The sequence below is a fragment of the Saccostrea cucullata genome, unplaced genomic scaffold (genome assembly GCF_032062105.1).
Source record: "Saccostrea cucullata isolate Sc308-1 unplaced genomic scaffold, CSIRO_AGI_Scuc_v1 ctg12802, whole genome shotgun sequence".
In the NCBI taxonomy this organism is placed as follows: Eukaryota; Metazoa; Mollusca; class Bivalvia; order Ostreida; family Ostreidae; genus Saccostrea; species Saccostrea cuccullata.
Window position 1 is genome coordinate 1 of NW_026921482.1, and position 17,540 is coordinate 17,540.

The 17,540-nt window shown below is 32.4% G+C and overlaps 1 protein-coding gene across 1 annotated transcript; it reads right to left on the bottom strand.

Annotated features, from left to right (window-relative positions):
* Window positions 1-10,557: 10,557 nt before the first annotated feature.
* LOC134260113 (fibrinogen C domain-containing protein 1-B-like) lies at window positions 10,558-17,038 on the bottom strand. The gene is made up of 5 exons (XM_062742695.1): window positions 17,035-17,038; window positions 16,160-16,296; window positions 13,735-13,831; window positions 12,118-12,282; window positions 10,558-10,948 (listed from the first exon to the last, which is right to left on the bottom strand). Exons 1-5 carry the CDS (start codon window positions 17,036-17,038, stop codon window positions 10,701-10,703), a joined length of 651 nt encoding a protein of 216 aa, XP_062598679.1. The 3' UTR covers window positions 10,558-10,700.
* Between the last annotated feature and the right edge of the window lie 502 nt (window positions 17,039-17,540).

Sequence of the window (17,540 nt, forward strand, 5' to 3'; positions counted from 1 at the left end):
CATATAACATTTGCCGAAAGTTTTAGTAGACGATGGCCAATGAAGTCAATACCTGTTGACTTGTTTACATTAAGTGTATTTGACATACCTAATACCTCAAACTCACTTATTTGACATATACATATATATATAGTTTCTGTGTTTTGATTTAACGATTCTGCAACAAAACTTTGTACTGAGATATTTGCTAATAACGTAGAGGATATCTCTGTAAAGTGTTTGTTTGTTAAATATATCAACAATCTCCTGTAAATTTTAAAAATCATAGCCTTTTTGCGAAATATGGGTAGGTGTAAAATAGCTCCACATTTCTTTAGGACTTGAGCTTTCTTCAATTGCTTACTTTGATTTGGCTTGATCTGTTAATTGTGCGACTTTATTTTCCCCAAATTCGTAACTTTCTGAATCCATTTGTAGATGGTATGTATCACGTAAATGTCTAGCATCATTTTTTTCCTGTGTTAGCCATTTAGGTCGAATTTCAGTCTTGACTCTTTTTTTTCCACTTTGGCATGCTTGATTAGAATATTATTAAATAAAATGTATTCAATATTTTCTTTAGTTTAGTTCAAGAATAGTGTTAAAATTTGCATTTTCTAAATCTCTTAGAATTTTTTGCATTGAATTGTTTAAAATCTCGATATTGGATTTCAGTATGTTTTCCTTTACTTGTATGCAATTAATTTTCCGTGTCAAACATGCAGGGTAGTGGTCAGAGATAGCAATAGGGGGCTTACTGGTTTCACTGTTATCTGGCTGGGTTGTGTAAAAATCATCAATTAAGGTGCTTGAGGTACTAGTAACTCGGGTACGTACAGTAATTATCTCTGAAAGTCCATACTTCTCTAAAGCAAAAGTCCAGTATTGTTGGGGTCTTGCATTAGATCAATATGAAATCACCAGTTAAAATCATTTCAGTATCGTCACAGCAGAAGGCACGGTTCCTCCCTTACTAGGTCCTCTGCCCAACAGGAGGGGGCAGATGGTGGACGATAAGCAGAGCAACAAAATATAGGTTTTGCATTTTTCAGATTTATCTCTAGCCAAATTGTCTCAATATATTACTGATCTCAAAATCAGTTCTACGTTTATATGAAATATCATTTAAAATGTATATTAAAATTCCACCACCTGCCTTTAGTATACGATCTTTTTTTTTTCAAAAACAAAACCCTCAATACTCAATTCAGAGTCGCCTATCTGCTCTGTCAAAATGTTTCACAAAAACCTAAGATATCTATAGTTTGTCTATTTTGGAGCAATAGTTTTTTTTCATCAATTTTTGAAATTATTATAATATGACTTGTATGTAAATTTCCGAATCCTTTTTTTATTAATCCAAATCCTTGGTTATTATGAATTTGTGAAGTATGAAGTTGGTTACTTGTGACAAGAACTGAACTTTTTGTTTGTGAAACAGACTTGAATGAGCTTATCTTTAGAGGAGTAGTATTAAAAGGTTGAATAATTGCGCTCTCATCCTTATAGAGGTTTTCACCTTGTTCAAGAGAGTCTTACTTTTAATATACGGTTTTCTAGGCAATTCAAATTTAACAGAAGTATTATAGTCAGAGATAATGTTGTCAGTTTGATTTAAACAAGAACATTGAAAATTGTTACATTCAGTTGATACAGTGCCTGGAATGGAAAATCTATTTGAATTTAAAGTAGATTTAGTGTTAACGTGAACTTAATTGAAGTAATATCTTACCTTTTAAAACCTGTACACATTTACCACCGATACAAATGTCATAATCAGTACAGACGTTGTTTAAGCAAGAGCCTGCCAAGTGCTGAAGAAAAATCAACCCAGAATTGTGATTCCTTAAATATGTTATTTAATTCACTTTCATGAAATTGTTTAAGATCTTTTCTTACCACCGGAAAATCCTCCTGTTCGACATGAAAAGTGAGGCCTTTAGTTATTAGTCTGCTGTCATCCTTGATGACAAACCTTGTGTTTAGCTGGCATATATTTTCTTCTTGTAGCCAGTCCACTGAGCGACACAACTTAAACTTAAAACAAATCATCATGCACATTGCAAGGTCGGCATTTCTCAAAAGGTTAAAACCTGGAAGTGAGGAATTTTTATAATTGCTAATGATCAAAGTTTTGGGGTCTAATGGGGCGGAACACTGAGAGTAGCATGTCTCTAACAGAAGTAAAAATTGTCCAGTTCGGAAGAGACTGATCATCGTAAGACTTGTAAACAGTTTTTTGTAAAACGATATTCTTGTCAAATTAAATGATGGGTTCTACAAGGGTAGTAAACTGCTTATATTGTCTTCATTTATGTGAAATATATATTAGTCATAAAGGTTTGTCTATTAATGATTGATGAGGTTTCACTTGATTGTTTCCATGTTTGCACTGTTCAATAGCTAAACTATTATCGATTCAAATTTTATTAATTATTTGCGTAAAAATAAGATAAAGGTGGTAGAGTAGCAGTAGTTGGGGGGGTATGTCTTTTTATTTTCCTTACGGATTTAATATTCTATGACTTATGTTCTATTTGTATTCGACCAATATTAATATGATGTTTAAAGATTCCAAATCCTGACTACACAGTAGGACCAATTTCAAGTACGAAAAACATAAATACTGATTGCCAAAAGAAGGGAAAAAACAACACAAAAAAGAAACAACAACAACAACAACAAAACTAATAAAAATGGTTGTCTGTACATGTCATTTTTATACCATGTAAGAAATGAAGAGATATCTTTCTAGAAAATATTATTTATTTCTTTATGTCATACGCGCGGATGATACTACCCATCAGATAAACCTATGCTTTATCCACGGGTAGACGATTTATCAATAGCACTTTCAGTTTTGACACGATCCCTCTGCGTCGTTTCAAGATTCTAATTTATCAAAACTTTGCTTTGTAAAAATTCTTGGCAAAATGAAATATAAAATGAATAATAGTGAGATTTGTAGCTATCCAGGTTAAATCAAGGATGTACGGGGATTTCGCCCACATTTTATTCCATACAACCTGATGGCAAAGGCCGACGGGTGTATGGAATACAACCTGGTGTAAGTCCCCGTACACCCTTTGATTGAACCTGGATAACGAATTTATTGTACCCATAAAAATTCTTTGTAAACATACGAGGCTAATCAACTGTGTTTCAATCTATATCGATAAGATAGCTCCGTAATAAAATGCATCGTGACGTCACGTTATTTGCTTTTTATCATAGAGAAACTATGCATTGTGACGTCACGTTTTATTTACCCACGGCTGAAATCGGGTGTACGGAAACTTACAACCGACTTTGTAACCAATCAAAGCTTGTAACCAAGCTAGATAGGAAATAAAGAACATTGTTAAAAACAAGAATGCTACAAAAATTGAAAAAGGCCTCTGAAAGCCATTGTTTCTTATAAAATCTGACTTTAGATAAAGATTATTTTACCTTTCGGTCTTCAAAAATGACTTGTAAGTTTGTAAACGTTTGCGAAAGAAATACTTTTGGGTTTAAAAAAGAACGAGTTTCTCGTTTTGCTTCATTTGTCAGGGACTTTGACTCGAAAGTACTAGTTGCGTTCACATTACTCATTTACAGAAAATATTAGTGTTAGACTTAAATAAATTATATAACTTGGACTACCGGAAAAAGACTTCTGGGTTTGGGTTCTTTATCACCACAGGTTTCAAGTGTACCTTCTTTTTTGTCTTGCTTGTAAAACTTTTTTGAAGTAGAAAATCAGTAATCTCGCATTTACTGACATGAAAATAAGAAAAAAAAAATGCGTAAACATAAACAAAGATGAAGAAAGAGTCTGTGTCCAAAGCTTAAGATGTATATGTGATGTTTATTGTGTATGTTGCAAATTAAATAATTTAAGTACAACGAACTTTCCTACATGCGTGCTTGTACATACCTTATAGTGGTTTGCAGAAACAGGCCATATACATGTTGTTTTTTAAATGCAAAATTTTTTATTTAAATATTGAAACGTAAAACAAAATCTTTATTTGACACAAGTCATGTAAATAGGGAAAAACTGAGGCAGGACATAGTCATTTGAATAAAAAAAAAAGATTCTTTAGAGCTAAGAAACTCTGCTGTAAAATTATTATACTGCTAACATTCTATTTTAAAAGTGCATGCATGTTATGTATGGCTTTTAAAATACATCGAAAGGCATGTCCCGTTGTGGGGTTGGCAGTTTTCAAATAACTTTGCATTATGTACTACATGTAGTATCAGTTTGCATATAAAGATACTCTATGAATGTATCCCTTCATTATATTTATAGCTTGTCAAGGAGTGTTTTGTTTGGTACAATTTATATGCGTCTTCATGAACTGAATTAATGTTTGGATGCCCCCTCTGAAATTGCTTCCTACAATCATGTCATCTGTTTATATTTACATCCGTTTTCTTAACATGGTGAGAATCACCTAATTAAACTGGATTATTTTTTTTTTTATTTATGTTCAGGTTTTTTTTTTTCAAAATAATATCCTTTGATTTTTTAAAGTGATCCAGCAATCTGCTTCCTTTGTCACGACAGCATAGATGTCTGACATTTTTTTTATTTCTCCTATGTTCACAACAATCCTCTTATTTGTATTAAATTTTGATGTGAAGACAAAATTGTCTGTACTCATCTGGTACACTTTAAATATGAACATGTAGTTATTTAGGTAGAGACTGTCTTACATATTACTAGTATTAAACTGGCATAAGCGATTATTTAGAATAAATTGAAAATTTTCTCAATGAACACGTACATGTACCTTTGGAAACTTTTAAGAAGAGAGTTATGTTATTTTTTCTGTTTCAATACATTGACACGTGTCAATGAATGCAAGGCAGTACAAATGATTACTTATACTTGTCGCTAGGCTTCAATTTCAAGAAATGCGTGTCGCATTTTGAAAAATACCACCACCACCCCACCCCCCCCCCCCAAAAAAAAAAAAAAAAAAATAAACTATCACATGGTTTTGATCAGAATAATTGACTTTCTGTTTTCAACAATTTATGCAATGTCCTTGCAGTATGTTTTTAATTAGGTAGTATACGTGTAATTAAGGAAAGCACTGATGCTGTTGTTTAATTAAACATTAAACATAAAGTTTGTCAAATTGTTGCTATAACTTGTGAAAAAATTCGTTAGAACCCATTTTGAATGACAGTAGTTTATTACAACAACAAAAGATGATAATTATCTCCCCTAGGGGCATGATTTCTTTCATGATTATTTGAAGTGCTGTATAGGAAACACCGAAAAGAGACTTCATTTATTTCATCACTCCAAACTCTCTAGTATATATATCAGTAAACTATTTCCTATTAATATGCACGATATTTTCTATGAAGATCTCAATACTGTTTCCTTGTTACTCTCCCTCAGTTATGACATACCTAAATATTTAATAACGTTAATATTCTTCGACGAATTCCTGGAACAGACTTTCATGAAAAATAAATCAATCAAAAGTGTTACTTATCCGAAGTCATTAATGTCCTAAATGAAAAAGAATTATTGCTTAATTTTTCACAAATGATTTCAAAAATAAAAGCGTTTATAGCACCATGACATTGTGTGGGCAAATATTTAAACTCCAGGCGTCCGATGTAATAAAATTTCCAATGTTAGTATAAATATACGTATGGATATAACATTCACTAAATATTTCCCTTAATAATAGAGTAAGAGTCTGACAAGTTTCTTCCTACGAAATAAATATGCAAAAGAAAATACTTCATAATTCCAATGAAGGCCATGATAAGATTTATACATTTGTACCCAAAAAATCATAAGTGAAAAAGGTGAGATAAAAACCAATTATCATGTAATGTGAAGATAAGGAGCAGGATTCCTGCTAAAAGGAGACATTTTGTTTATTTAAGAGTGTGATTTTACTACCATAAAAATGATCTTTAATCCCAATAGAAATATTACTTTTGTTTATTTTGCTCTGTACAAAACATGTAGTAGTAGCATTAAGGTAGGATTCTCCTCATATTTCTTGTCTTTAAAAATGAATAGAATTTTGATAGAATAAAGAAGACAATATCGCTACTTGATGGTATCAGTGAAATTAAATTAGACCGTTTTATATTTGAGACAAGGTCAGGTCAAGGCTATCACCTTTTTCCCGGACATTAATTATTAATAGAATAACTGTTGTAAATCATCCAATCCCTACTTGCACTTCAAAATATTGAATGCTTTTCTTTTTGCATAAAAAAGATTAAGAGAAAAAGGCTATCATAAAAGGCCTATAGGATGATATTACCAAATTGACATAAATAATTTCACTGAAATGGATATTGGCTAATCCGTATTCGCTCTACCTTTTTAAAATTTTTAGGATATATTAGTTATTTTTATGCTTCCTATATTTAATTTTTTTCATTTTCGCATATGGTATAGTTGTCACTTAAAGATACAAAATAATAATAAAATACAGAAAGTTTTGATCGTTTTTTTTTGAGAGAAAAAAAAAACATTTTTACGAATTTTTGGCTCAAATCAGTACTCACATTGGAAGCTTATAAAACCTAATAAAGTTCTATTTCGTTTGAAAAATCATATTTATTTGATATATTTAGGAATTTTAGTCCCTTATTACTTTTAAATTAAACTTACATTGGAAAATATCTTCAAATCTTTGATTGTGTAAAAATTAAAACTTGAGATACAGAAAAGAAAATATTTTTTATACGCAATCATTCCGCCAAAAATACAGTCCCTGCTAGTTTTCAAAAGTACTTTACCATTTCTATTTCGAGTTGTGCAATTGTGATGATAAAAGAAAAATAAGGTCTTTTAAATCTCTTACACCTAAATATATAAGACATATAAGCAAATGTACTTTGAATATTTCATCTAGTCAGAAACCAGAGAAGAATCCCACCTTAACTGAATCAACGGAACTGCGGACTTTTTAACCGACTGTAATAATATATATTTCATATACATAATCTTTTTTAAAACAGATTTTACTCAACTTTTAATAAACCATACTTTGATTTTGGAGAAACAAAAGCTATGTTTAACAAATTCCAGTGACGATACTTTCAAGACTTGTCACTATGCACTATGAAGGAGTTGATCTTTCTGTGGTCCCTACACAAGATTGTAAGGAAAACACAATTCTTATTTGTAGTTGATAAAAGTTATCTGTTAGATATTTCATTGAAAGCTTTACTGACTTCTGGTATGCAATCAAGTAAGCGGGGGTAGAGATTTTAATTTCATTGTTTTTTTTAATTTATATATATTTTTTATTTTACATTATTCTTGTACCTATTTTTTTTCTTTGATTACCAGCTTTATATGTATATACCATACATTTGCAAGTGATTGTCTTTGTCTTATGTTTGTTACTGTGAATGTATTTTTTTTTTTTTTAAATTTCATAATTTTTAAAGGGGCAAATTTTAAGTTGCTGATGCTCACTATCGAAAGAATAATCTTTAAACATGTCTGATGCTCAAACTACCACATTTCATTTCTTTTTTTAAATTACAGATATTTCATCTTACCATCCATATATTCCATATGTAAGTCTTGATATGCTTTAATGGATCAAATATTATATATTTTTCAAAAATATTGAGGGTGTCCTTGCTTAGAACCGAAAATAGAAAAAAATTAATCAGCTATTTACATAAAATACCGTGATGCAAAGAGGGTCAATAGATAGAAAAACATGTATTCATTTCTATACTTCCCTGAAAGTGTACCATATTTTTCTCAAGTTGTGGGTTTAAAAAACCATAGCATCAAGGTAAACCATATTTATATCTATGGAAAAATACCGTTAACGTTTTGAAGCCGAAGTTGTTTTCGGATTTATCTATTTTTCTAAGAAACAGAAAACAGCCTGTAAAATTAAAATAAAAATCTAATTATGTATTTAACTATTAAATAAATAACCTTAAAAATATCTCACATTAATGTCACATTATATGTTCCAAGATACATATTAATAATGTAATCAGTTATGCAAATATCTCTACGTTAGGCCTGGGTGAAATTAAGCAGGACAACATAGTTTCCGGAACACCTAAGCACGTTTATGACAGACAAGATAAATTCAATAATGTAATCTTAATTCACAGTAACTTATTTCACAGTAATTTATAACCAATAAAACAACTTAATAATGTGTCAGTATTAAAACGTTTAAATAAAAAGCATTTCTACAAATAAACAACAAACGGCTGAATGATAAAACTACCAAAATGACTGGAACATACAATTGTGATGAGTGTATACATGGCATAATTCAAATGAATTACACGTGCTTTTAACGAACTTAGATAAAATGACATTAAGAGTCCATGTCAGTAAGCATTGAGCTTTGAATGGAAAGTCAGAATTTTTAATTTTCTTGAAATCTGTGTATATTGATTGTTTCTGTCACAACCACACAAAAAATACAAAAATACTGATTTCAACCATAACGACACTATCGTATTCAAGGAAAAAGAAATCCTCAGTTACCATAATAGATTTTTTACTTTCAAAACAGGAAAATATTGCCATAAACAGAGTCTTTATGCACACAGATATTGTCAGAAGATTGTTTTCAATAACTTATTCATTAAAGAGGACTTAATTCTAAGTTCTTTTGTGAAAAAACTAGAAGAAGGATTTTTGACTTTCAAAAAAACAGTGAGAATATTGCCATAAAAACAGAATTTTTTGTCTATATGCACACACAGATATGTGTGTCAGAAGATTGTTTGATATATGATATATTATTAACATTTAAGGAAGAGGACTTAATTCTAAGTTCTTTTGTGAAAAAACTAGAAGAAGGATAAAACGTTCGCTCAACTAGGACCTGAGGTCCCCTGATCAGTACACGACTAAAGGGCCTGTTTACTCCGCTACAAAATGTAGTGCGTTGCATACGTAAAGTGAAAATAGAATAAATCGTAATACTGGGAAGCCTTTACAGTGTAAAAAAAAGAATATTTTGTCAAAGGAATAACCATCTAATGGCTCGCACTTTTTTGGGGAGAGGATTTGAAAAAATAAATTTACACATACCATGATTTTAAATTATCGCCTGTCTCATTCATATACTTACAGTTTGTGAAGTATTAGAAAAGATAGAAGGGAGATGTGTGCTAAGCAACATTAACTGCAAAATTATAAGATATATGATATATTAGTTTAACATTTAAGGATTATGTTGGGTGACCTGTGGTCTCCTCATGATTTTATTATTCCATGTAAGGTTAATCTATATAACACAGTACCTAACCTCTGATCTCCTTACTAATAGTAATCGACTCAGAGAAAACGACGTCCAGTCTCTGCATTCGCAAATCTGTAACAAGCAGGGGGAGGTTGAAGATCTTGCCCCCTACCACCCCCTACCTCTTCATTTCGCTCGGACTTTTCACCATTTCTTTCACATAATGGAATAATCTTTTGTTAATAAATTATTTAATATTTTCTTTGTCTCCCTCATGAGGTCATGCTTCAATAGACGACCTCATCACTCTAAAATTTTTTAGTAAACTCCTGATTGTATTTATCTTACAAAGAAATTGCAATATAAGTTGTCAAGCGGACCCTTGTAACATAAAACTATATTGTCAGGCATAACATTTTTTATTGGTGACAACACACCTTACTGATGTAAAAAGTTCGCTGGTGGTAAAAAGATGATTTCACATATTAGATGTAAGGAAAAATACGTAGATACTGAACAGAGATCAATTACCGGTCATGATAATTATAAACAACCATAGTATATTTCAATGGAGTATTGTTAAGTTTTTACAAAGAATCCTAGATAATTAAATTGTAAACAAAGGATTGAAAATGGAGCGGATCAATTGGATAATTATAAACAATCATAGTATGTTTCAATGGAGTATTGTTAAGTTTTTACAAAGAATCCTAGATAATTAAATTGTAAACAAAGGATTGAAAATGGAGCGGTGGGTTGTTGTTAAACCACGATCGGCAATGTTGCAAGTTTTGTAAACCAAATCCGAGTTAAAATTAGTCATAATAAATGCTGTTTAAGTTAAATAAATCAAATCACTTTAGACTCATTAACTAAGTTTATGGTGCATTTCCATCCAAAATAAATTAATTAATTGTAAACAATATAACAAGTAAGTACATAGAGGTCTCAAACATTACATTAAAAATGCTTAAAATTATTATAAAAAAGGACCCATGTGCCACAATAAACCATGCTTTAGGATTGATAAGAAGCTTAAATTTTAAAAAGGGTTTAAATTAATTGATTTAACATTTTAAATGTAATTGTATAATAAATTCAAATTGGCACATCCTATTTATTGTATGGTATTTAACGTCCCACTCAAACATGCACTAATTGATAACAAGCACTTAAATTTCAATAGTAAAGTTCATTCAAAATTCTCTTACACTCAAAAGACTTAGGTATAATGTATTTACTAGACAAAAGATTATACGAGTTAATTTCCATTATAATATTGTTGATACTGCATGTGCAGGTCTCCTTCACCTTTGGTCTTTAATACAACTCAGGAGCTATTCTCCCTCATGTCACAACCACGCCAATCGGGTATTTGATTTGTTTATTGAAAGAAACACATGATTACCCTTTGAATGGTGAATACAAGCCCTCCAGCTTGACATTAATTTTGAACACTCAATATTCATATGTCATTCATTATAAATTTTCAGTATTAACGAGATATAAACTCTAGCTTTTGTTTCTAATCATCATGACAGTCTGTTTCAACGCTTCATCAGATTTCCAGTTCTCCCATACCGGGTAATTCCAACCGAACACAGCCGACTGGGCATACTCTCCGTTCAGGTTTGATTTCAGACAGTTGCTGTACCACCAGGCTCCGTGCCGCATTATAGCGCAGCTACCATCAGTTTTGTAGTCATTGTCTTGGTCCTTGGTACTGAACCTCGAACCACTGTGCCAAGTCAAACTGTCACCTGCAACAGAGTATATGATTCTTGCCATTATAGCCTGATTTAAATTGGTAAGTTTTATTCCAAGCCAGACTATCACCTGTCACAGAATATCTAGAAAACATTAGATGAAAATGGTCTACGGAGTGATGATCACTCCTGACACCTTTTTTGAATATTGATGATATTTAAATGATAAATAAAAAATCCCTTAAAATAAAGTTGCATACCATTGGTTTTCATAGTGACGTCATAAGTGATCGACGTGTTCAACATTTTTTTTTTAAAAATTAATCATTCATATGTTTAGAAATTTAGTACCTTACTATTTGTAAAAAAAAAAGGTCACAAATGAAATATAAGTGATAAGGTATCATTTTTTGAGTTTTATAGGGTATATAAAATGGGTTGGCACATGATAAAATCTTCAAATGACCAACCCGTTTTACATCCCAATAAAACTCAAAAAAAAACTTCTTTAAAAAAGTAGAGACTTATAATTAGTGCTTTCATTTTCTAAAATAAAATTTCTTTTTGAAAATCTAGGTATTGGAAAACAGGCTTTGAGAAAATGCAGTATTCTTGAATTTTGGAGAAAAGATACGTATTTGAATACCTTCAGCGAAAATTCAAACGTATACACAGCCAAAGATGCAAAATTTAAAACATGTTTATTTTTATCTTTCAATGTGTAATTCTATATTTTGAATCAGGAGATTAGTTCTTGATAAAATTAAAAAAAGAATGCTTTAATTTTAGGCCATTATCGAAGGAATTTACAGGATAAGGTAAACATACGTCATTTCTCAACTTCATAAAGTAATCGACTAGAGGGAGAATTGCGATATGTTATAAAGATACATGGTTACCAACATTATCAGTGAAAGTACTACATTTTAACCTTAACTGAGCAGTTAGATTTTTCAAAAATTGTCTAGACCAAAAAAAAGCGTGACACTTGCTCTTTGGTGGCACCCAACGAAATGTCTTGTACCAAGGAATACACTCGAGAAATATGAAAGCCATATCCCCACCAACTCATAGGGTATTAGCAAGGTAAAAGTATTTTCAATGTGTACCATCAAATACCTGTACAATATGTACAGTCAATACCGTCACCTGTACAATATGTACAGTTAAATACCTGTACAATGCGTTGATCCCACTACATCTAGGCGGATCTCACAACTTACCTGCTGTTCCGCTGTATCCAGATACTGTCAGTGTATATTTATTGTCTTCATCCCCGATGTAAAATGTAGTGTACATAGCATGGGCCTTTTCTCCATTATGACGTTGGAGATCCACACGGAGTTCTTGGTTTTTATCCTTTGTTAAGGTGTGGATTGCTTCATTTCCTATATAAAAATATAAAACAAAACAATATTTAACTAAAAATGACCAAACGAGACGAACATTTGAATTCAATATATTTTCGGGATGGCCTGTCCCCTTCCTAAGGACAAAAAGTTTAGAATGAAGGATATGGAGATAACGAAGAGTATTGGATATTAAGTCTGTAAAACTACAAAATAGGAGCAAACACAGACCTGCAAAACATCAGAAATTGGATCAGGTGCCATCCAGGAGTGAGCTTCCCCTGCGACCGGTCGTGTTCTCCTTCTCATAATAGGGAAATAACGGAAAAATCTGTCGTCAATTCAGTGTGTAAATAATGAACTACCAATTAGTATGTAAAACGTCAGTCAGCATTTGTATTTGCTGATAAGGTCATTGTATCAATCATAGAACTTACGAAGAAGTAGTAAAACAAAGGGAACAGAGAAACAATCAGATTAAACCAACTAAACGAATAAACACTAAATAATATGTTGACGGTGCGACCGTTAGAGCGAGCGCAAACTCTTCTATTGTTTTAATTTAGATCGGGCTCATCAAACCGCACATGACATTTGCTGCGTCTAGACTCTGACTTCACATGACGTAGTATGTAAGTTACAAATACCAAGAAAAAACTGAACAGTACTGAAAGTAAATGAAAAAAGTTACGTTTACAATTTATCTTCAATATGTATCCATTTACATGTAATCAAGGCCAGTAAACTTTTTGTTGAACATTTGCCGTCATTCTCGCGAGAACGCAACTTTGCTTAGTGATGCATTGTGGGTCAAAATTACTGCGGCAAAAAATTCTAAAAAATGAATGTGCAGTAGTCCGAATTTTCTCTTCGCCCAGGCGTCGTCGTTAGAGCTCGCAGTTACGAGCGTCGCTTCGCGACGCTAGCTGCGCTCGCTACTAACAATGTGAAATATTAAATACAAAGTTATTAACCTTTTCGAAAGATAGGAATACAGAGTGTTATGAAATTAATGTATAAACGTCATGGCTGGGTTGCTCGGTCAACTGGGGGTGCTCATTTCACTTATGCAACTGATCCAAGCCTCCTTAATTTTTTATGATTGCTTTAAGAATTTGTATTGTTTATTGATGTTTTTGTTATTTCTTGATCATGAAAACGAGCACAAGGCGGGTGTGCCGGTCTGCAGGGGATGCTCATTCCTCCATGGCACCTGATCCCACCTCTGATGTTTCAGAGGTCCGTGTTTGCTCAGCTCTTCTTTTGTATATTGTTTAATGGACTTTGAGATTAAATACTGTTCGGTATCTTCACATCCTTCTTGATATCGAATGGCGTTGGTTGTCTTTGTTTTTCATCAATGTTTTCCACATTTCACTTTCGAAAAAATTGAACCTTTTAGGCGACCTAGATATAAAAACACGTATGTTCTGCTTTGTTATAAAAAATTTAAATTATTCAATCAATATAAATTAATTTATTTGATAATACCTATCCAATAATTGTTAGAGACATTCCCAAATCCGTGTTTATACTCTATCCATGTCCTGTAAAAATCGACGTCACCATCCTGTCGTTTCTGAATGACCTGTAAACAATGATTGAGACGTATTTAATCAAAATAAATAGCATCGGCCACTTTTTTTCATCCTTGAAAATTGTCAGTTTAAAAGGTTGATTCATTATTGCATTAAACGACCCTGTAGATATATCAATTTAATTATTGACAAGCCTTTTATGTTCCATTTTATATATCAAGATAAGGTACTTAATACTTTCATTACCTTTGAAATGTTTTCTCCTTAAAGGCCGAGGTTTTCAACCGTCCGGTTTTCCTCAGGTAAGTTTGGTGTGGGGTGGAGCTTAATCGAAGCGGATGAGAAGTCCCGAGGGAACGACGCTGGCTTGTGTATACTACCTATATACACAGGATGTTACCTGAGCCCCTGAGTGTATTACCTGTATGCGTTTACCTACGACTTTGTAAACCGAGGCCGTTTTTTTTCATGTTTAGCTCATGAATTGAAATGTGAAATAAAGCATTTTTTTGTAACAGACAGAATCCTTCTCAAATTCTTTCTTTTAAAACAAATGATATTTTTAATAATTCGACATTTTTTATATACAGTGTGTTTCTTAATGAAGTGTTATAACGAAAATACATATAGCACCAAAATCTGTCGTTGTAATCTGGCGACAAAAAGGGAAGTAATTCAAATTACACGTCGTCTACGCAAAATGGAAGAAGAAAGTGAATCATATAAAACAGTCTCTCGGTAAACTTAGAAATGATGTCTTGAGAATAAAATGTTGAAGTAGAAATATTATTGTCTAAATAAATATCTTTTTAAGATAAACCCTACTTGATTTTTCCATAACGCATGGTCGGTAAAAATGGCCAGGGCTTCGGACCGGGGTTGATTCCCTGACAGCTATGAAACGGGAAAAGAATCATCTGCATCGTTTTTTCTTTCTTTCAGGATTCATTATTAATATTTCAAACATTAAATACAAAGCAAGATGTTATATTCTGAGAAATTTCTCTTCTAAAACTTATTATTATACCGTAACTTCGTCGCCATGTCTCGAAGAAAAGCGATACGTACAGGTTTGTCTTATAAATATAAATTCGCTTGACTCATGAACATTGTTACAATGTTGTCGTACTTGTTTTAAAAAATAATTTTATTTAATTCCATGATACTAGCTTCAAAGGCAGGTCGGTTTATTTTGTTAATTAATGGAGGAATAAATGTACGTTAACTCATGTTTTGACACGGAAATTAAAATTCGATTGTAATCGTGATACGAAATCCTCCCTTTTAAAATTAAATTTATAATATATATTATATAACCATGATTTCCTTGTCATTTATTCAATAATTTGATAGATTGATTTTATTTATGGCATATTGTTATGAATGAAAAAAAAAGAAAAGAACGATTTGATTGCTTCTTTATCACGTTGGCATACAGTGCGGTAGGCATCAAAAGCCTGAAAGTTAATTCGATGGTCGGTACGATCTCCAGACAAGGTACACAAGACAAACACAACAACAGCAAACTAAATGTCAATCAAATCAAAGTATCCAATCCTAGGCTTAATTTCAGATGATTGACAGAGGTTCTAAGACCAGGTAAATTTGAAGGAGGTGCTTATTTCCTCCACCTTTAAACTCCTGGATCTTTAACACAATCTTTATGATATTACAATTCTCTCAATTTTAATGTTAATGGGTATATTTAAATATTTTCAGAGAAGAAAAATAATATGAGCGCACACTCTGATCTGCAAAGTAAACCTTGTCTTGAAATCCTCAGAAACATTTACAATTTCTTATTTTTTATTAGAGGTTGCGCTCTTTATTAAATGTTGAAAAAAAGCTTCGCAAATTATCTGTTGTTATAGACTGTGATGTCGATGTTTAACATTGACACTAAAGCACACTACTAACCGTCCACCCTGCTCCATCTGTCGTCATCTTACAGAAGACCTCTCTCTAGGTGTTGTTGATGTATAACATTAACAATAAAACACACTACTCACAGTCCATCCTCCTCCATTTGTCGTCATGTCACAGTAGATCTCTCTCTAGGTATTGTTTATGTATAACATTGACAATAAAACACACCACTCACCGTCCAGCCTCCTCCATCTGACGAAATGTCGCTGAAGACCTCTCTCCAGTGTTGTTTATGTACAACATTCACAATAAAACACACTACTCACCGTCCAGCCTCCTCCATCTGTCGTCATGTCATAGTAGACCTCTCTCCGTGTGTTGACGATGTATAACATTGACAATAAAACACACTACTCACCGTCCTTCCTCCTCCAACTGTCGTCATGTCATAGTAGATCTCTCTCTCTGTGTGTTGACGATGTATAACATTGACAATAAAACACACTACTCACCGTCCAGCCTCCTCCATCTGTCATCATGTCACAGTAGACCTCTCTTCGGGTGTCAGGGTAGATTACATACACTCCGTCTTCTCCTTTCTTGCTGGGGTCTCTTTGCAAAATATCTGAACAGTCGTAATATATCTTTCCTATTTAGTTTAAAAAATATAAACAATTAATTCAATATCTGATTGCATTACACATTTTTAAAACATATCATTTATTGAATAAGTTATAGATTCATTGAGTGTCTTTGAATTTTGATCGAATGCTAGCCTCTTTTGCAGACTTAACTGTTGTGAAGAAGAAACTTCAAGAGTATACTGTGCACCAATGTATTTGAGAAGTGGTGTAAATCAGATGTGGATACTTAAATATTCCAAGGAACTTTTTGAAAATTTAGAATCACAAGATTTTACCAAATTCAACAGCTTAGAAACTTACGACTTTTCAAATTTAGATGCAACCATTTCCCACGATAAATTAAAGTCCAGATTTTTAATACTTTTTCTATAAAAAATGGAACATACATTGTCATTGGTCATTGCAGAATCATTTTGTTAAAAACGTTCTAATTCTACACACAAGTACTCTGATGTTGACATTAACCAGATGCTTGAGCGTCCTTTGACCGGTCCTTTGGATGGAACCTTATACTCCTATGTCACCTGTCGAAGTAGGTGCCGGCACGAAAAAGATCCCACCATACTCAACGACCCTCAATGTCGAGTACAGGACAGAGTTTGTAGCTATCCATCGGCAAGTTGTGGCGTCTCAATATGTGTGTAAAATTCGTGAGAGGGATGTTAAGCAATATAAAATCAATATACAATCCAACAATTTATCAGATTTACCATTGGTTCAATTGCGCCCCATTATTATCAAACCCATTTTTGTATTCATATGAGGCAGAATATTTTCAAAATCGTATACATGAAAAGAAAACATTTGCTTTAGCCATCAACTCGACAGTTAGATATATTGACGACGTATTGTTAAATTACTATTAGTTATATTTATTGACATGTCGATACGATACGGCCCTTTAACAAACAAGCTTTATGAAACACGTGCTGACTTTTCAATCGTCGATTTCCCTTCCTAATGCAGCAATATACACACATTCAACACATACATACAGAGTTTATATTTTCAATATATACGATACTTAAGAGCATGCTTTACATAAACTAAGTACAATTTCAAAAACGAAGTAAATTGTTTAAAAAGAGGTTGATGTGGCAAGAATATCAGCAGTCTCAATTAAAGTCATTATTGCCGGGTTCTAGGGTCGATACAATAACCTTGTCAGCATATACATGCCATTAGGTTCCTTCTTTGCACAAATGCGAAATGGTTTGTGGACATTGAGAAATATATATGAGAAAAAATG